The following is an 18,474-nucleotide window of genomic DNA, read 5'->3' as shown; positions in this document are numbered from 1 at the left end:
CCTAAAGTAGAGCTGCATCCAGTCCTAAAGTAGAGCTGTATCCAGTCCTAAAGTAGAGCTGTATCCAGTCCTAAAGTAGAGCTGTATCCAGGCCTAAAGTAGAGCTGTATCCAGTCCTAAAGTAGAGCTGTATCCAGTCCTAAAGTAGAGCTGTATCCAGTCCTAAAGTAGAGCTGTATCCAGGCCTAAAGTAGAGCTGTATCCAGGCTTAAAGTAGAGCTGTATCCAGGCCTAAAGTAGAGCTGTATCCAGGCCTAAAGTAGAGCTGTATCCAGTCCTAAAGTAGAGCTGTATCCAGTCCTAAAGTAGAGCTGTATCCAGTCCTAAAGTAGAGCTGTATCCAGTCCTAAAGTAGAGCTGTATCCAGGCCTAAAGTAGAGCTGTATCCAGTCCTAAAGTAGAGCTGTATCCAGTCCTAAAGTAGAGCTGTATCCAGTCCTAAAGTAGAGCTGTATCCAGTCCTAAAGTAGAGCTGTATCCATGTCCCAGTCCTAAAGTAGAGCTGTATCCAGTCCTAAAGTAGAGCTGTATCCAGTCCTAAAGTAGAGCTGTATCCAGTCCTAAAGTAGAGCTGTATCCAGGCCTAAAGTAGAGCTGTATCCAGTCCTAAAGTAGAGCTGTATCCATGTCTCAGTCCTAAAGTAGAGCTGTATCCAGTCCTAAAGTAGAGCTGTATCCAGTCCTAAAGTAGAGCTGTATCCAGTCCTAAAGTTGAGCTGTATCCATGTCTCAGTCCTAAAGTAGAGCTGTATCCAGTCCTAAAGTAGAGCTGTATCCAGTCCTAAAGTAGAGCTGTATCCAGTCCTAAAGTAGAGCTGTATCCAGTCCTAAAGTAGAGCTGTATCCATGTCTCAGTCCTAAAGTAGAGCTGTATCCATTCCTAGAGCTGTATCCAGTCCTAAAGTAGAGCTGTATCCAGGCCTAAAGTAGAGCTGTATCCAGTCCTAAAGTAGAGCTGTATCCAGTCCTAAAGTAGTGCTGTATCCAGTCCTAGAGTAGAGCTGTATCCAGTCCTAAAGTAGAGCTGTATCCAGTCCTAAAGTAGAGCTGTATCCATGTCTCCTCAGTCCTAAAGTAGAGCTGTATCCATTCCTAGAGCTGTATCCAGTCCTAAAGTAGAGCTGTATACAGGCCTAAAGTAGAGCTGTATCCAGTCCTAAAGTAGAGCTGTATCCAGTCCTAAAGTAGAGCTGTATCCAGTCCTAAAGTAGAGCTGTATCCAGTCATAAAGTAGAGCTGTGTCCAGTCCTAAAGTAGAGCTGTATCCAGTCCTAAAGTAGAGCTGTATCCAGTCCTAGAGTAGAGCTGTATCCAGTCCTAAAGTAGAGCTGTATCCAGTCCTAAAGTAGAGCTGTATCCAGTCCTAAATTAGAGCTGTATCCAGTCCTAATGTAGAGCTGTATCCAGGCCTAAAGTAGAGCTGTATCCAGTCCTAAAGTAGAGCTGTATCCAGTCCTAGAGCTGTATCCAGTCCTAAAGTAGAGCTGTATCCAGTCCTAAAGTAGAGCTGTATCCAGGCCTAAAGTAGAGCTGTATCCAGTCCTAAAGTAGAGCTGTATCCAGTCCTAAAGTAGAGCTGTATCCAGTCCTAAAGTAGAGCTGTATCCAGGCCTAAAGTAGAGCTGTATCCAGGCTTAAAGTAGAGCTGTATCCAGGCCTAAAGTAGAGCTGTATCCAAGCCTAAAGTAGAGCTGTATCCAGTCCTAAAGTAGAGCTGTATCCAGTCCTAAAGTAGAGCTGTATCCAGTCCTAAAGTAGAGCTGTATCCAGGCCTAAAGTAGAGCTGTATCCAGTCCTAAAGTAGAGCTGTATCCAGTCCTAAAGTAGAGCTGTATCCAGTCCTAAAGTAGAGCTGTATCCAGTCCTAAAGTAGAGCTGTATCCAGTCCTAAAGTAGAGCTGTATCCATGTCTCAGTCCTAAAGTAGAGCTGTATCCAGTCCTAAAGTAGAGCTGTATCCAGTCCTAAAGTAGAGCTGTATCCAGTCCTAAAGTAGAGCTGTATCCAGGCCTAAAGTAGAGCTGTATCCAGTCCTAAAGTAGAGCTGTATCCAGTCCTAAAGTAGAGCTGTATCCATGTCTCAGTCCTAAAGTAGAGCTGTATCCAGTCCTAAAGTAGAGCTGTATCCAGTCCTAAAGTAGAGCTGTATCCAGTCCTAAAGTTGAGCTGTATCCATGTCTCAGTCCTAAAGTAGAGCTGTATCCAGTCCTAAAGTAGAGCTGTATCCAGTCCTAAAGTAGAGCTGTATCCAGTCCTAAAGTAGAGCTGTATCCAGTCCTAAAGTAGAGCTGTATCCATGTCTCCTCAGTCCTAAAGTAGAGCTGTATCCATTCCTAGAGCTGTATCCAGTCCTAAAGTAGAGCTGTATCCAGGCCTAAAGTAGAGCTGTATCCAGTCCTAAAGTAGAGCTGTATCCAGTCCTAAAGTAGAGCTGTATCCAGTCCTAAAGTAGAGCTGTATCCAGGCCTAAAGTAGAGCTGTATCCAGTCCTAAAGTAGAGCTGTATCCATGTCTCAGGTCATATTAATGTGTTCATAGGAACCCCCCTGTTCTCTACCTGATCAGATCAGATTCATGTGTTCATAGGAACCCCCCTGTTCTCTGCCTGATCAGATCAGATTCATGTGTTCATAGGAACCCCCCTGTTCTCTACCTGATCAGATCAGATTCATGTGTTCATAGGAACCCCCCTGTTCTCTGCCTGATCAGATCAGATTCATGTGTTCATAGGAACCCCCCTGTAAGTCAACAGTAGAACTCGAAAAGTAATCTGAATTATTATGTGATGCTCTTCAAATCCTCTTTCATACTGTTGAATCGTTTGGAGAGAGAAAATGTAAAACATCTTATATATTGATGAATCGCTTGGTGAGAAAATGTAAAACATCTTATATATTGATGAATCGTTTGGTGAGAGAAACTAGAAAACATCTTATATATTGATGAATCGTTTGGAGAGAGAAAATGTAAAACATCTTATGTATTGATGAATCGCTTGGTGAGAGAAACTAGAAAACATCTTATATATTGATGAATCGTTTGGAGAGAGAAAATGTAAAACATCTTATATATTGATGAATCGTTTGGTGAGAGAAACTAGAAAACATCTTATATATTGATGAATCGCTTGGTGAGAAAATGTAAAACATCTTATGTATTGATGAATCATTTGGAGGGAAACGTATGTATTCGACACATTAACACATATCTTACCGTCCTTTCAGTTTCTGCATTTCTGAGTGTGTCTGATCATTTCCCGTCCGTCCCTAAGCCCTTGTCCTTATATGGGGGCGGCAGGCCGCTAGTGGCGGTCTATAAAGCACCAGCGGTGGGACAGGGGTGCCACTTTCCAGAAGGACAGTCGGACAGACAGCCAGCCAGCCAGCCAGCCGCCTCAACCCCCCTCAGGTACCATGGTTTCTGTTTTTATTATTCGATTCGCTCTCAATACACATTCATAGAAAATTCAAAAACATTTACTTGGAAAGACCAACTTGTGTAGTTGTCCATGTAATGTTTCTCTGCTTTGGCACTCTCAACTCTAGCCTTGTTTGCTTATGTTTCTATGACTGATAAACTTTATAAACACGCCTACAATGAATACTTTCATTTTTAGCGTTTGGGATTGAAGCCATGGGATATGTTCTTAGACATTGCAACTGTTAGAAACGTACAGTGTAGTAAGGCCTAGTTCTCATGCGTCTGCGATTGAATTCGTTTTTCATTTTTTCATTTTTTGTACACAAACCTCCTCTTGTAGCCAAATGACAACGTGATGACCTTCAGCGGAGGACACGAATAGTTCATGTGTTCATAAGCTACAAAGCTGAAGGTCTAGAATAAACTCAGATAATGAACTTGACCGCTACTTTCTGCAGATGGATCTGAGCTATACTTCAGCCTGTATAGTTAAGCCTGAAAATGGATTTAGGAATAAACATTTATGACCAGCATACAATTAAATATTGTAGCGGGATGATTTTTAATTCACTTCCACATTTGCAGCGCATTTGATCATAGTCCAGGCCTACACTACATCTAACAAAGAGAGATAGTTTGCAGGATGTAGTTTGCAGGATGTAGCCTATCGCATCGGAGGAGGACACTGTTACACAATCTCCCGATAAAGTGCCGGTCAAAGTCCGTCTCACAATCACTGTCGGGCACTGCGCCGGTTCAGTTGCGTCACTGTGATGTTCTTTTGATATTTCTGTGTGCCGTTATACTTCCTCCTGACCATCTAATCTATTCAAACATTCTGTAAGTATCCGGGCACTTACCCAGCACGCACTCTGTTTTGATTCCTCACCGGTCACAGTTGGTGTTATTGGGCAGCTGAACCTTTTATTAACGACTGTTGTCTGCTGTCATCTAAACGGGGAGGGTGAGAGAGACCAGTGGGCTGTCCTTTGTGTGATGGACATGAATGTTGTTGTTTCAGCCTCTCTTAGGAAAAAAAGTGTTCTGCAGCTGTCCCCATAGGAGAGTTTCTCCTAGTGCTGTCCCCATAGGAGAGTTTCTCCTAGTGCTGTCCCCATAGGAGAGTTTCTCCTAGCGCTGTCCCCATAGGAGAGTTTCTCCTAGCGCTGTCCCCATAGGAGAGTTTCTCCTAGCGCTGTCCCCATAGGAGAGTTTCTCCTAGCGCTGTCCCCATAGGAGAGTTTCTCCTAGCGCTGTCCCCATAGGAGAGTTTCTCCTAGCGCTGTCCCCATAGGAGAGTTTCTCCTAGTGCTGTCCCCATAGGAGAGTTTCTCCTAGTGCTGTCCCCATAGGAGAGTTTCTCCTAGTGCTGACCCCATAGGAGAGTTTCTCCTAGTGCTGACCCCATAGGAGAGTTTCTCCTAGTGCTGACCCCATGTAGTTTCTCCTAGTGCTGTCCCCATAGGAGAGTTTCTCCTAGCGCTGTCCCCATAGGAGAGTTTCTCCTAGCGCTGTCCCCATAGGAGAGTTTCTCCTAGTGCTGTCCCCATGTAGTTTCTCCTAGTGCTGTCCCCATAGGAGAGTTTCTCCTAGCGCTGTCCCCATAGGAGAGTTTCTCCTAGTGCTGACCCCATAGGAGAGTTTCTCCTAGTGCTGACCCCATGTAGTTTCTCCTAGTGCTGACCCCATGTAGTTTCTCCTAGGGCTGACCCCATGTAGTTTCTCCTAGTGCTGACCCCATGTAGTTTCTCCTAGTGCTGACCCCATAGGAGAGTTTCTCCTAGTGCTGACCCCATGTAGTTTCTCCTAGTGCTGTCCCCATGTAGTTTCTCCTAGTGCTGACCCCATGTAGTTTCTCCTAGTGCTGACCCCATGTAGTTTCTCCTAGTGCTGACCCCATGTAGTTTCTCCTAGTGCTGACCCCATAGGAGAGTTTCTCCTAGTGCTGTCCCCATAGGAGAGTTTCTCCTAGTGCTGTCCCCATAGGAGAGTTTCTCCTAGTGCTGACCCCATGTAGTTTCTCCTAGTGCTGACCCCATGTAGTTTCTCCTAGCGCTGTCCCCATAGGAGAGTTTCTCCTAGTGCTGACCCCATGTAGTTTCTCCTAGTGCTGACCCCATGTAGTTTCTCCTAGTGCTGACCCCATGTAGTTTCTCCTAGTGCTGACCCCATAGGAGAGTTTCTCCTAGTGCTGACCCCATGTAGTTTCTCCTAGTGCTGACCCCATGTAGTTTCTCCTAGTGCTGACCCCATGTAGTTTCTCCTAGTGCTGACCCCATGTAGTTTCTCCTAGTGCTGACCCCATGTAGTTTCTCCTAGTGCTGACCCCATTTAGTTTCTCCTAGTGCTGACCCCATGTAGTTTCTCCTAGTGCTGACCCCATGTAGTTTCTCCTAGGGCTGACCCCATGGGAGAGTTTCTCCTAGTGCTGTCCCCATAGGAGAGTTTCTCCTAGTGCTGTCCCCATAGGAGAGTTTCTCCTAGCGCTGACCCCATTTAGTTTCTCCTAGGGCTGACCCCATTTAGTCTACTGGTCAATAGGCTGCTGGTCGACCAAGATTTCTTTAGTTGAGCAGTAGCAACAAAACAATAATCATGACACCTGTCTGAGTGGACTGATCCATCGTGGAGGCTGTGGGGGTGGACCAGTCCGTCTGAGTGGACTGATCCATCGTGGAGGCTGTGGGGGTGGACCAGTCCGTCTGAGTGGACTGATCCATCGTGGAGGCTGTGGGGGTGGACCAGTCCGTCTGAGTGGACTGATCCATCGTGGAGGCTGTGGGGGTGGACCAGTCCGTCTGAGTGGACTGATCCATCGTGGAGGCTGTGGGGGTGGACCAGTCCGTCTGAGTGGACTGATCCATCGTGGAGGCTGTGGGGGTGGACCAGTCCGTCTGGGTGGACTGATCCATCGTGTAGGCTGTGGGGGTGGACCAGTCCGTCTGGGTGGACTGATCCATCGTGGAGGCTGTGGGGGTGGACCAGTCCGTCTGGGTGGACTGATCCATCGTGGAGGCTGTGGGGGTGGACCAGTCCGTCTGGGTGGACTGATCCATCGTGGAGGCTGTGGGGGTGGACCAGTCCGTCTGAGTGGACTGATCCATCGTGGAGGCTGTGGGGGTGGACCAGTCCGTCTGAGTGGACTGATCCATCGTGGAGGCTGTGGGGTGGACCAGTCCGTCTGGGTGGACTGATCCATCGTGGAGGCTGTGGGGGTGGCCCAGTCCGTCTGGGTGGACTGATCCATCGTGGAGGCTGTGGGGTGGACCAGTCCGTCTGAGTGGACTGATCCATCGTGGAGGCTGTGGGGGTGGACCAGTCCGTCTGAGTGGACTGATCCATCGTGGAGGCTGTGGGGGTGGACCAGTCCGTCTGGGTGGACTGATCCATCGTGTAGGCTGTGGGGGTGGCCCAGTCCGTCTGGGTGGACTGATCCATCGTGGAGGCTGTGGGGGTGGACCAGTCCGTCTGAGTGGACTGATCCATCGTGGAGGCTGTGGGGGTGGCCCAGTCCTGACACCTGTCTGTTGATTTTGTCCACCCCCACCAGACGCGATCAGGATTAACCTCTACATCACCAGAGGAACAGAGGAGGAGTAGGATAAGGGTACGGCTAAAGGCTATAAGAATCTGGGGAATGGGAGTGGTGCTGGGGCTGCAGGGCCTGGGTTAACCTCTACATCACCAGAGGAGGAGTAGGATAAGGGTACGGCTAAAGGCTAAAGGCTATAAGAACTTGGGGAATGGGAGTGGTGCTGGGGGCTGCAGGGCCTGGGTTAACCTCTACATCACCAGAGGAACAGAGGAGGAGTAGGATAAGGGTACGGCTAAAGGCTAAAGGCTATCAGAACTGGTCGTCTAGTACGTTCGGAACAGAGAGTAAAAGGAGCAGGTTTCTGGGCGCAATAGAATAGATTCAGGGCATAATGTACAGACTAAGGTATGGTAGGATGTGAGTCCATTGGAGGTAAACCTAGGCATTGAGTAATGATGAGAGAGATATAGTCTCTAGAGACGTTTAAACCAGGTGATGTCATCGCATATGTAGGAGGTGGAACAACATGGCTGGTTAAGGCATATTGAGCAGGGCTAGAGGCTCTACAGTGAAATAAGACAGGAATCACTAACCAGGACAGTAATGGACGAGGCATATCATTATCATTAGTAGACTTATTATAGCAGCCTTGTATAACCTCCATGTCATTATCATTAGTAGACTTAGTATAGAACCACCATGTCATTATCATTAGTAGTATTAGTTTAACAGCCTTGTATAACCACCATGTCATTATCATTAGTAGACTAGGTATAGAACCTCCATGTCATTATCATTAGTAGACTAGGTATAGAACCACCATGTCATTATCATTAGTAGACTAGGTATAGAACCTCCATGTCATTATCATTAGTAGACTAGGTATAGAACCACCATGTCATTATCATTAGTAGACTAGGTATAGAACCACCATGTCATTATCATTAGTAGACTTAGTATAGAACCACCATGTCATTATCATTAGTAGTATTAGTTTAACAGCCTTGTATAACCACCATGTCATTATCATTAGTAGACTAGGTATAGAACCTCCATGTCATTATCATTAGTAGACTAGGTATAGAACCACCATGTCATTATCATTAGTAGACTAGGTATAGAACCACCATGTCATTATCATTAGTAGACTAGGTATAGAACCACCATGTCATTATCATTAGTAGACTAGGTATAGAACCACCATGTCATTATCATTAGTAGACTAGGTATAGAACCACCATGTCATTATCATTAGTAGACTAGGTATAGAACCACCAGGTCATTATCATTAGTAGACTAGGTGTATAACCACCATGTCATTATCATTAGTAGACTAGGTATAGAACCACCATGTCATTATCATTAGTAGACTAGGTATAGAACCTCCATGTCATTATCATTAGTAGACTAGGTATAGAACCACCATGTCATTATCATTAGTAGACAGTATATAACCACCATGTCATTATCATTAGTAGACAGTATATAACCACCATGTCATTATCATTAGTAGACTAGGTATATAACCTCCATGTCATTATCATTAGTAGACTAGGTGTATAACCTCCATGTCATTATCATTAGTAGACTAGGTATAGAACCTCCATGTCATTATCATTAGTAGACTAGGTATAGAACCACCAGGTCATTATCATTAGTAGACTAGGTATAGAACCACCAGGTCATTATCATTAGTAGACTAGGTATAGAACCACCAGGTCATTATCATTAGTAGACTAGGTATAGAACCTCCATGTCATTATCATTAGTAGACTAGGTATAGAACCACCAGGTCATTATCATTAGTAGACTAGGTATAGAACCACCATGTCATTATCATTAGTAGACTAGGTATAGAACCACCATGTCATTATCATTAGTAGACTAGGTATAGAACCTCCAGGTCATTATCATTAGTAGACTAGGTATAGAACCTCCATGTCATTATCATTAGTAGACTAGGTATAGAACCACCATGTCATTATCATTAGTAGACAGTATATAACCACCATGTCATTATCATTAGTAGACAGTATATAACCACCATGTCATTATCATTAGTAGACTATGTATATAACCTCCATGTCATTATCATTAGTAGACTAGGTGTATAACCTCCATGTCATTATCATTAGTAGACTAGGTATAGCAGCCTTGTTTAACCTCCATGTCATTATCATTAGTAGACTAGGTGTATAACCTCCATGTCATTATCATTAGTAGACTAGGTATAGAACCTCCATGTCATTATCATTAGTAGTATAGAACCACCATGTCATTATCATTAGTAGACTAGGTATAGAACCACCAGGTCATTATCATTAGTAGACTAGGTATAGAACCACCAGGTCATTATCATTAGTAGACTAGGTATAGAACTTCCATGTCATTATCATTAGTAGACTAGGTATAGAACCACCAGGTCATTATCATTAGTAGACTAGGTATAGAACCACCATGTCATTATCATTAGTAGACTAGGTATAGAACCACCATGACATTATCATTAGTAGACTAGGTATAGAACCTCCAGGTCATTATCATTAGTAGACTAGGTATAGCAGCCTTGTTTAACCTCCAGGTCATTATCATTAGTAGACTAGTAATAGCAGCCTTGTTTAACCACCATGTCATTATCATTAGTAGACTAGGTGTATAACCTCCATGTCATTATCATTAGTAGACTAGGTATAGAACCACCAGGTCATTATCATTAGTAGACTAGGTATAGCAGCCTTGTTTAACCTCCATGTCATTATCATTAGTAGACTAGGTATAGAACCTCCAGGTCATTATCATTAGTAGACTAGGCATAGCACCTCCATGTCATTATCATTAGTAGACTAGGTATAGAACCACCAGGTCATTATCATTAGTAGACTAGGTATAGCAGCCTTGTTTAACCTCCATGTCATTATCATTAGTAGACTAGGTATAGAACCACCATGTCATTATCATTAGTAGACAGTATATAACCACCATGTCATTATCATTAGTAGACTAGGTATAGAACCACCATGTCATTATCATTAGTAGACTAGGTATATAACCTCCATGTCATTATCATTAGTAGACTAGGTATAGCAGCCTTGTTTAACCACCATGTCATTATCATTAGTAGACTAGGTATAGAACCACCATGTCATTATCATTAGTAGACTAGGTATAGAACCACCATGTCATTATCATTAGTAGACTAGGTATAGAACCACCATGTCATTATCATTAGTAGACTAGGTATAGAACCACCAGGTCATTATCATTAGTAGACTAGGTATAGAACCACCAGGTCATTATCATTAGTAGACTAGGTATAGAACCACCAGGTCATTATCATTAGTAGACTAGGTATAGAACCACCAGGTCATTATCATTAGTAGACTAGGTATAGCAGCCTTGTAGAACCTCCATGTCATTATCATTAGTAGACTAGGTATAGAACCACCATGACATTATCATTAGTAGACTAGGTATAGAACCACCATGTCATTATCATTAGTAGACTAGGTATAGCAGCCTTGTTTAACCACCAGGTCATTATCATTAGTAGACTAGGTATAGCAGCCTTGTTTAACCACCAGGTCATTATCATTAGTAGACTAGGTATAGCAGCCTTGTTTAACCACCAGGTCATTATCATTAGTAGACTAGGTATAGAACCACCAGGTCATTATCATTAGTAGACTAGGTATAGAACCTTCATGTAGCTGGAGGCCTAAGAGCGCATCCTGTTTAGTCTTTACGCAGCATATGAGTCATTCATGTGAAATGCAATCCAGTATTTTAATTAAAATAAAATAAAGCCACCATTGAATAATTAGCATGAATAATAAATATGTCCAGTTCAGAAATTCCATCACGACTGAACATTTCATTAAAAAAAATTGTTTCTGTGCTGGCCCCCCGTGGGAATCGAACCCACAACCCCTGGCGTTGCAAACACCATGCTCTACCAACTGAGCTACAGGGAAGGCTGTAATAAAGGCTTTACAAAAAAACAAAAGTGACAGGACTCTCTGGTGCTCTAACAATTGATTTAGTGTTTACATTGTTCCAAACAGTCAGAAATGATATTGTAATCTAACAGCACGTGTTTGTCACATAAAATGCACGCAAGCGTTTGTTCCCTCACCTTATTTTTTCTTGATCTCCAGTATTTTTCCACAACCAGTCAAATTTATTCCACACATCTGACTTCCCCTTTACCTCCTGAGCAACCAGTAAACATTCCCCCGTTTTTTGGTTTATTTGCCACGTCCTCTGCATCCATTTTGCTGTCACGTGTGTTACAGTGTTCAGAGTTTGTTATAACCAATTTATTGATGTGATTGTGATAGGGCGATGCGATGCTTACATGTGTCACGTAAATAGGGAAGGTAGGGAACTGAACTTTTCAGTCAGAAATGGCTGCGATTATGTTGCAGCTTCAGCAACACGGACAGGGAGAAATGTGCTAGTCACACAGTCACTAGCTGCAGCAACACGGACAGAGAGAAAGGGTGCTAGTCACACAGTCACTAGCTGCAGCAACACGGACAGAGAGAAAGGGTGCTAGTCACACAGTCACTAGCTGCAGCAACACGGACAGAGAGAAAGGGTGCTAGTCACCACAGTCACTAGCTGCAGCAACACGGACAGAGAGAAAGGGTGCTAGTCACACAGTCACTAGCTGCAGCAACACGGACAGAGAGAAAGGGTGCTAGTCACACAGTCACTAGCTGCAGCAACACGGACAGAGAGAAAGGGTGCTAGTCACACAGTCACTAGCTGCAGCAACACGGACAGAGAGAAAGGGTGCTAGTCACACAGTCACTAGCTGTCTGTCTTTTTAACACAGCGCAACAAGTCACGGCCCGGAACAATCAAATCAATTGCGGTTGGACTCCCTCTAATAATTTGTGTGTCTTAATTATTTAATCAAACTGTGTGCTTAAAGCATCAGACAACCTCAGTGCGCTTAAAGCATCAGACGACCTCAGTGCATATAGTTGATTTGATTAAAACACATAGGATGTATCGATATATGGAAAAATACACTTTTTACAATTTCGACAGCCCTAGTTTCTCCTATGGGAACAGCCCTATGGGAACAGCTCTAGTTTCTCCTATGGGAACAGCCCTAGTTTCTCCTATGGGAACAGCCCTAGTTTCTCCCATGGGAACAGCCCTAGTTTCTCCTATGGGAACAGCCCTATGGGAACAGCCCTAGTTTCTCCTATGGGAACAGCCCTATGGGAACAGCCCTAGTTTCTCCTATGGGAACAGCCCTAGTTTCTCCCATGGGAACAGCCCTAGTTTCTCCTATGGGAACAGCCCTAGTTTCTCCTATGGGAACAGCCCTATGGGAACAGCCCTAGTTTCTCCTATGGGAACAGCCCTAGTTTCTCCTATGGGAACAGCCCTAGTTTCTCCCATGGGAACAGCCCTAGTTTCTCCCATGGGAACAGCCCTAGTTTCTCCCATGGGAACAGCCCTAGTTTCTCCTATGGGAACAGCCCTATGGGAACAGCCCTAGTTTCTCCTATGGGAACAGCCCTAGTTTCTCCTATGGGAACAGCCCTAGTTTCTGCTATGGGAACAGCCCTATGGGAACAGCCCTATGGGAACAGCCCTAGTTTCTCCCATGGGAACAGCCCTAGTTTCTGCTATGGGAACAGCCCTATGGGAACAGCCCTATGGGAACAGCCCTAGTTTCTCCTATGGGAACAGCCCTAGTTTCTCCTATGGGAACAGCCCTATGGGAACAGCCCTAGTTTCTCCTATGGGAACAGCCCTAGTTTCTGCTATGGGAACAGCCCTAGTTTCTCCCATGGGAACAGCCCTAGTTTCTCCCATGGGAACAGCCCTAGTTTCTCCTATGGGAACAGCCCTATGGGAAGAATAGTAGAGTCTAGTAGAGTCTAGTAGAGTCTAGTAGAGTCTAGTAGAGTGTAGTAGAGTGTAGTAGAGTGTAGTAGAGTGTAGTAGAGTGTAGTAGAGTGTAGTAGAGTGTAGTAGAGTGTAGTAGAGTGTATTAGAGTGTAGTAGAGTGTAGTAGAGTGTAGTAGAGTGTAGTAGAGTGTAGTACAGTGTATCTACTAGCGATACAGTCGTCTCAAAGCAACAGGGTGAATGGTGTTTTGCAACAGGTTTGTGTGTAGAATGAATAAAGATCAGGTACATTTAGAGGAGGTTTGGGATGTGGGTTTTAATGTTGATGTGGACATACAGCATGTTAGCCTAGCTTAGCTAAACCGACAAAATAGACCTGTATCGTTTTTTTAAATATAGAAATATATAACATCGTAATGTTGCTCTAGGATATTGCTTTAAACTGTTGATGAGGACATAGAGAATGAGAAGGTTGTCTCCCAGTCATATAAGGGGAGTCTCGGGGAGAGAGGCAGAGTCTCGGGGAGAGAGGCAGAGTCTCAGGGAGAGAGGCAGAGTCTCAGGGAGAGAGGCAGAGTCTCAGGGAGAGAGGCAGAGTCTCAGAGTCTCAGGGAGAGAGGCAGAGTCTTAGGGAGAGAGGCAGAGTCTCGGGGAGAGAGGCAGAGTCTCAGGGAGAGAGGCAGAGTCTCAGAGTCTCAGGGAGAGAGGCAGAGTCTCAGGGAGAGAGGCAGAGTCTCAGAGTCTCAGGGAGAGAGGCAGAGTCTCAGGGAGAGAGGCAGAGTCTCGGGGAGAGAGGCAGAGTCTCAGGGAGAGAGGCAGAGTCTCAGGGAGAGAGGCAGAGTCTCAGAGTCTCAGGGAGAGAGGCAGAGTCTCAGGGAGAGAGGCAGAGTCTCGGGAGAGAGGCAGAGTCTCGGGGAGAGAGGCAGAGTCTCGGGGAGAGAGGCAGAGTCTCGGGGAGAGAGGCAGAGTCTCGGGGAGAGAGGCAGAGTCTCAGGGAGAGAGGCAGAGTCTCGGGGAGAGAGGCAGAGTCTCGGGGAGAGAGGCAGAGTCTCAGAGAGAGTCTCGGGGAGAGAGGCAGTCTGAGTGTCAGGGAGAGAGTTAGACAGACATAAAAGATAACTCAAGAACCAGATAGGGAATGTAATCTCAAATGTTCTGAATGTTGAGTGTGTGGGGGAGGGCCAGTGTGTGTGTGTATTAATAGACACACTGTATTGCGTACTGTAATACAGTAATGCCATGGCCAACAATAACGTCGAGTGAAAGGTCACACTGAAACCTCTAGTGAATCTACAGAAAGGTCAAAGGTTAGAGATTAAACAGGCTCTAGAACTCTACACACACACACACACACACACACACACACACACACACACACACACACACACACACCTGCTAACACACTTAGCTCAGCACGTACACACGCACGCACGCACGCACGCACACACACACACACACACACACACTGCTAACAACACAGTTAGCTCAGCACGAATACACACATACTACACTAACCTACGTAACCAGGTAACCATACTACACTAACCAACGTAACCAGGTAACCATACTACACTAACCTACGTAACCAGGTAACCATACTACACTAACCTACGTAACCAGGTAACCATACTACACTAACCTACGTAACCAGGTAACCATACTACACTAACCTACGTAACCAGGTAACCATACTACACTAACCTACGTAACCAGGTAACCATACTACACTAACCAACGTAACCAGGTAACCATACTACACTAACCAACGTAACCAGGTAACCATACTACACTAACCAACGTAACCAGGTAACCATACTACACTAACCTACGTAACCAGGTAACCATACTACACTAACCTACGTAACCAGGTAACCATACTACACTAACCTACGTAACCAGGTAACCATACTACACTAACCTACGTAACCAGGTAACCATACTACACTAACCTACGTAACCAGGTAACCATACTACACTAACCTACGTCAGGTCTGTCGCACACAGTGGCTAAGCTACCTACACAGTGGCTAAGCTACCCACACAGTGGCTAAGCTACCCACACAGCTACCCACACAGTGGCTAAGCTACCCACACAGCTACCCACACAGTGGCTAAGCTACCCACACAGTGGCTAAGCTACCCACACAGCTACCCACACAGTGGCTAAGCTACCCACACAGCTACCCACACAGTGGCTAAGCTACCCACACAGCAGTGGCTAAGCTACCTACACAGTGGCTAAGCTGCCCACACAGTGGCTAAGCTACCCACACAGCTACCCACACAGTGGCTAAGCTACCCACACAGTGGCTAAGCTACCCACACAGTGGCTAAGCTACCTACACAGTGGCTAATCTACCCACACAGTGGCTAAGCTACCTACACAGTGGCTAATCTACCCACACAGTGGCTAAGCTACCTACACAGTGGCTAATCTACCCACACAGTGGCTAAGCTACCTACACAGTGGCTAATCTACCCACACAGTGGCTAAGCTACCCACACAGTGGCTAAGCTACCTACACAGTGGCTAAGCTACCTACCCAGAGGTGTACATACCGACTACAGTACAGATTGCTAGGAGACACTGCTAGGAGAGTGGAGACTCTGACCTGAATTTTGATTGGCTGCAACAGAGAAAATCTGAAGGTCAATATAATACTTGATTATTCATTTTCCTCTCCTCCCCCCTGTCCCCTCCTCTCTCTCTCCTCCCCCCTGTCCCCTCCTCTCTCTCTCCTCCCCCCTGTCCCCTCCTCTCTCTCTCCTCCCCCCCTGTCCCCTCCTCTCTCTCTCCTCCCCCTGTCCCCTCCTCTCTCTCTCCTCCCCCCTGTCCCCTCCTCTCTCTCTCTCCTCCCCCTGTCCCCTCCTCTCTCTCTCTCTCTCCTCCCCCCTGTCCCCTCCCTCTCTCTCCTCCCCCTGTCCCCTCCTCTCTCTCTCCTCCCCCCTGTCCCCTCCTCTCTCTCTCTGTTCCCTCCTATCTCTCTCTCCTCCCCCCCTGTTCCCTCCTATTCCTTCCCCCTGTCCCCTCCTCTCTCTCTCCTCCCCCCTGTCCCCTCCTATTCCTTCCACCTGTCCCCTCCTCTCTCTCTCCTCCCCCCTGTCCCCTCCTCTCTCTCTCTCTCTCCTCCCCCTGTCCCCTCCTCTCTCTCTCTCTCTCCCCCCCTGTCCCCTCCTCTCTCTCTCCCCCCCTGTCCCCTCCTCTCTCTCTCCTCCCCCTGTCCCCTCCTCTCTCTCTCTGTTCCCTCCTATCTCTCTCTCCTCCCCCCTGTTCCCTCCTATTCCTTCCCCCTGTCCCCTCCTCTCTCTCTCCTCCCCCCTGTCCCCTCCTATTCCTTCCACCTGTCCCCTCCTCTCTCTCTCCTCCCCCCTGTCCCCTCCTCTCTCTCTCTCTCCTTCCCCCCTGTCCCCTCCTATCTTTCTCTCACTCTCTCCCCCTCATCTCTTTCTATCGCTCCTCTCTAGTCAGGATGTCTATCACTAAGATCCATGCCCGAGAGATCCTCGACTCCAGAGGAAACCCCACCGTGGAGGTGGACCTCTACACCGCCAAAGGTGTTTACATACAAACATACTGGACCACAACGTTGTTCACCGACCCAGCAGTTTAACCTCTCTCTCTCTCTCTCTCTCTGTCTCTCTGTCTCTCTCTGTCTCTCTGTCTCTCTCTGTCTCTGTGTCTCTGTCTCTCTCTCTCTGTCTCTCTGTGTCTCTGTGTCTCTGTCTCTCTGTCTCTCTGTGTCTATGTGTCTCTCTCTGTGTGTTCAGGCCGTTTCAGGGCAGCCGTGCCCAGCGGTGCCTCTACCGGTGTCCATGAGGCTCTGGAGCTGAGAGATGGAGACAAGTCACGCTACCTGGGAAAAGGTGAGTTATGTCTCTCTGGGATCTGTTGATCTGGTCTGAGCTACCTCGCTGGGATCTGTTGATCTGGTCTGAGCTACCTCTCTGAGATCTGTTGATCTGGTCTGAGCTACCTCTCTGAGATCTGTTGATCTGGTCTGAGCTACCTCTCTGGGATCTGTTGATCTGGTCTGAGCTACCTCTCTGGGATCTGTTGATCTGGTCTGAGCTACCTCTCTGGGATCTGTTGATCTGGTCTGAGCTACCTCTCTGGGATCTGTTGATCTGGTCTGAGCTACCTCTCTGGGATCTGTTGATCTGGTCTGATCTACCTCTCTGGGATCTGTTGATCTGGTCTGAGCTACCTCTCTGGGATCTGTTGATCTGGTCTGAGCTACCTCTCTGGGATCTGTTGATCTGGTCTGAGCTACCTCTCTGGGATCTGTTGATCTGGTCTGATCTACCTCTCTGGGATCTGTTGATCTGGTCTGAGCTACCTCTCTGGGATCTGTTGACCTGGTCTGAGCTACCTCTCTGGGATCTGTTGACTTGGTCTGATCTAGCTCTCTGGGATCTGTTGATCTGGATGAGAGATACTCAAATCTTCCACTTCTGAGGTACTGGACTAGAGGGGTAGAGGTACTAGACTAGAGGTACTAGACTAGAGGTACTGGACTAGAGGTACTGAACTATAGGGTAGAGGTACTGGACTATAGGGTAGAGGTACTAGACTATAGGGTAGAGGTACTAGACTAGAGGTACTGGACTATAGGGTAGAGGTACTGGACTATAGAGTAGAGGTACTGGACTAGAGGGTAGAGGTACTAGACTAGAGGTACTGGACTAGAGGGTAGAGGTACTGGACTAGAGGTACTGGACTAGAGGTACTGGACTAGAGGGTAGAGGTACTGGACTATAGGGTAGAGGTACTAGACTAGAGGTACTGGACTAGAGGGTAGAGGTACTGGACTAGAGGGTAGAGGTACTGAACTATAGGGTAGAGGTACTGGACTAGAGGGTAGAGGTACTAGACTAGAGGGTAGAGGTACTAGACTAGAGGTACTGGACTATAGAGTAGAGGTACTGGACTATAGGGTAGAGGTACTGGACTAGAGGGTAGAGGTACTGGACTAGAGGGTAGAGGTACTGGACTAGAGGGTAGAGGTACTAGACTAGAGGTACTGGACTAGAGGGTAGAGGTACTGGACTAGAGGGTAGAGGTACTGAACTATAGGGTAGAGGTACTAGACTAGAGGGTAGAGGTACTGGACTAGAGGGTAGAGGTACTGGACTAGAGGGTAGAGGTACTGGACTAGAGGGTAGAGGTACTAGACTAGAGGGTAGAGGTACTGGACTAGAGGTACTGAACTATAGGGTAGAGGTACTAGACTAGAGGTACTGGACTAGAGGGTAGAGGTACTGGACTAGAGGGTAGAGGTACTGGACTAGAGGTACTGAACTATAGGGTAGAGGTACTGGACTAGAGGTACTGGACTAGAGGGTAGAGGTACTGGACTAGAGGGTAGAGGTACTGAACTAGAGGTACTGGACTAGAGGTACTGGACTAGAGGGTAGAGGTACTGAACTAGAGGTACTGGACTAGAGGGTAGAGGTACTGGACTAGAGGTACTGGACTAGAGGGTAGAGGTACTGGACTAGAGGTACTGAACTAGAGGTACTGGACTAGAGGTACTGGACTAGAGGGTAGAGGTACTAGACTAGAGGTACTGAACTAGAGGTACTGGACTAGAGGTACTGAACTAGAGGTACTGGACTAGAGGGTAGAGGTACTGGACTAGAGGGTAGAGG

General features: G+C 46.5%; 1 protein-coding gene across 2 annotated transcripts in view; it reads left to right on the top strand.

The window, feature by feature from the left end:
* Positions 1–3,301: 3,301 nt before the first annotated feature.
* LOC123743719 (beta-enolase-like) overlaps positions 3,302–18,474 on the top strand; it is a 35,658-nt gene continuing 20,485 nt past the window's right edge. The window contains exons 1-3 of one of the 2 annotated variants that reach the window (XM_045721393.1): positions 3,302–3,407; positions 16,291–16,380; positions 16,594–16,689. In XM_045721393.1, coding sequence (XP_045577349.1) covers positions 16,296–16,380; positions 16,594–16,689 — 181 coding nt within the window. In that variant the 5' untranslated portion in view covers positions 3,302–3,407; positions 16,291–16,295. The remainder of the gene's footprint in view (positions 3,408–16,290; positions 16,381–16,593; positions 16,690–18,474) is intronic. The other variant, XM_045721394.1, reaches the window with a different exon arrangement.

Source organism: Salmo salar, chromosome ssa07, assembly GCF_905237065.1.
Source record: "Salmo salar chromosome ssa07, Ssal_v3.1, whole genome shotgun sequence".
In the NCBI taxonomy this organism is placed as follows: Eukaryota; Metazoa; Chordata; class Actinopteri; order Salmoniformes; family Salmonidae; genus Salmo; species Salmo salar.
Note: the sequence above shows the minus strand (reverse complement) of the source record. Positions and strands in the feature narration are given on the sequence as shown.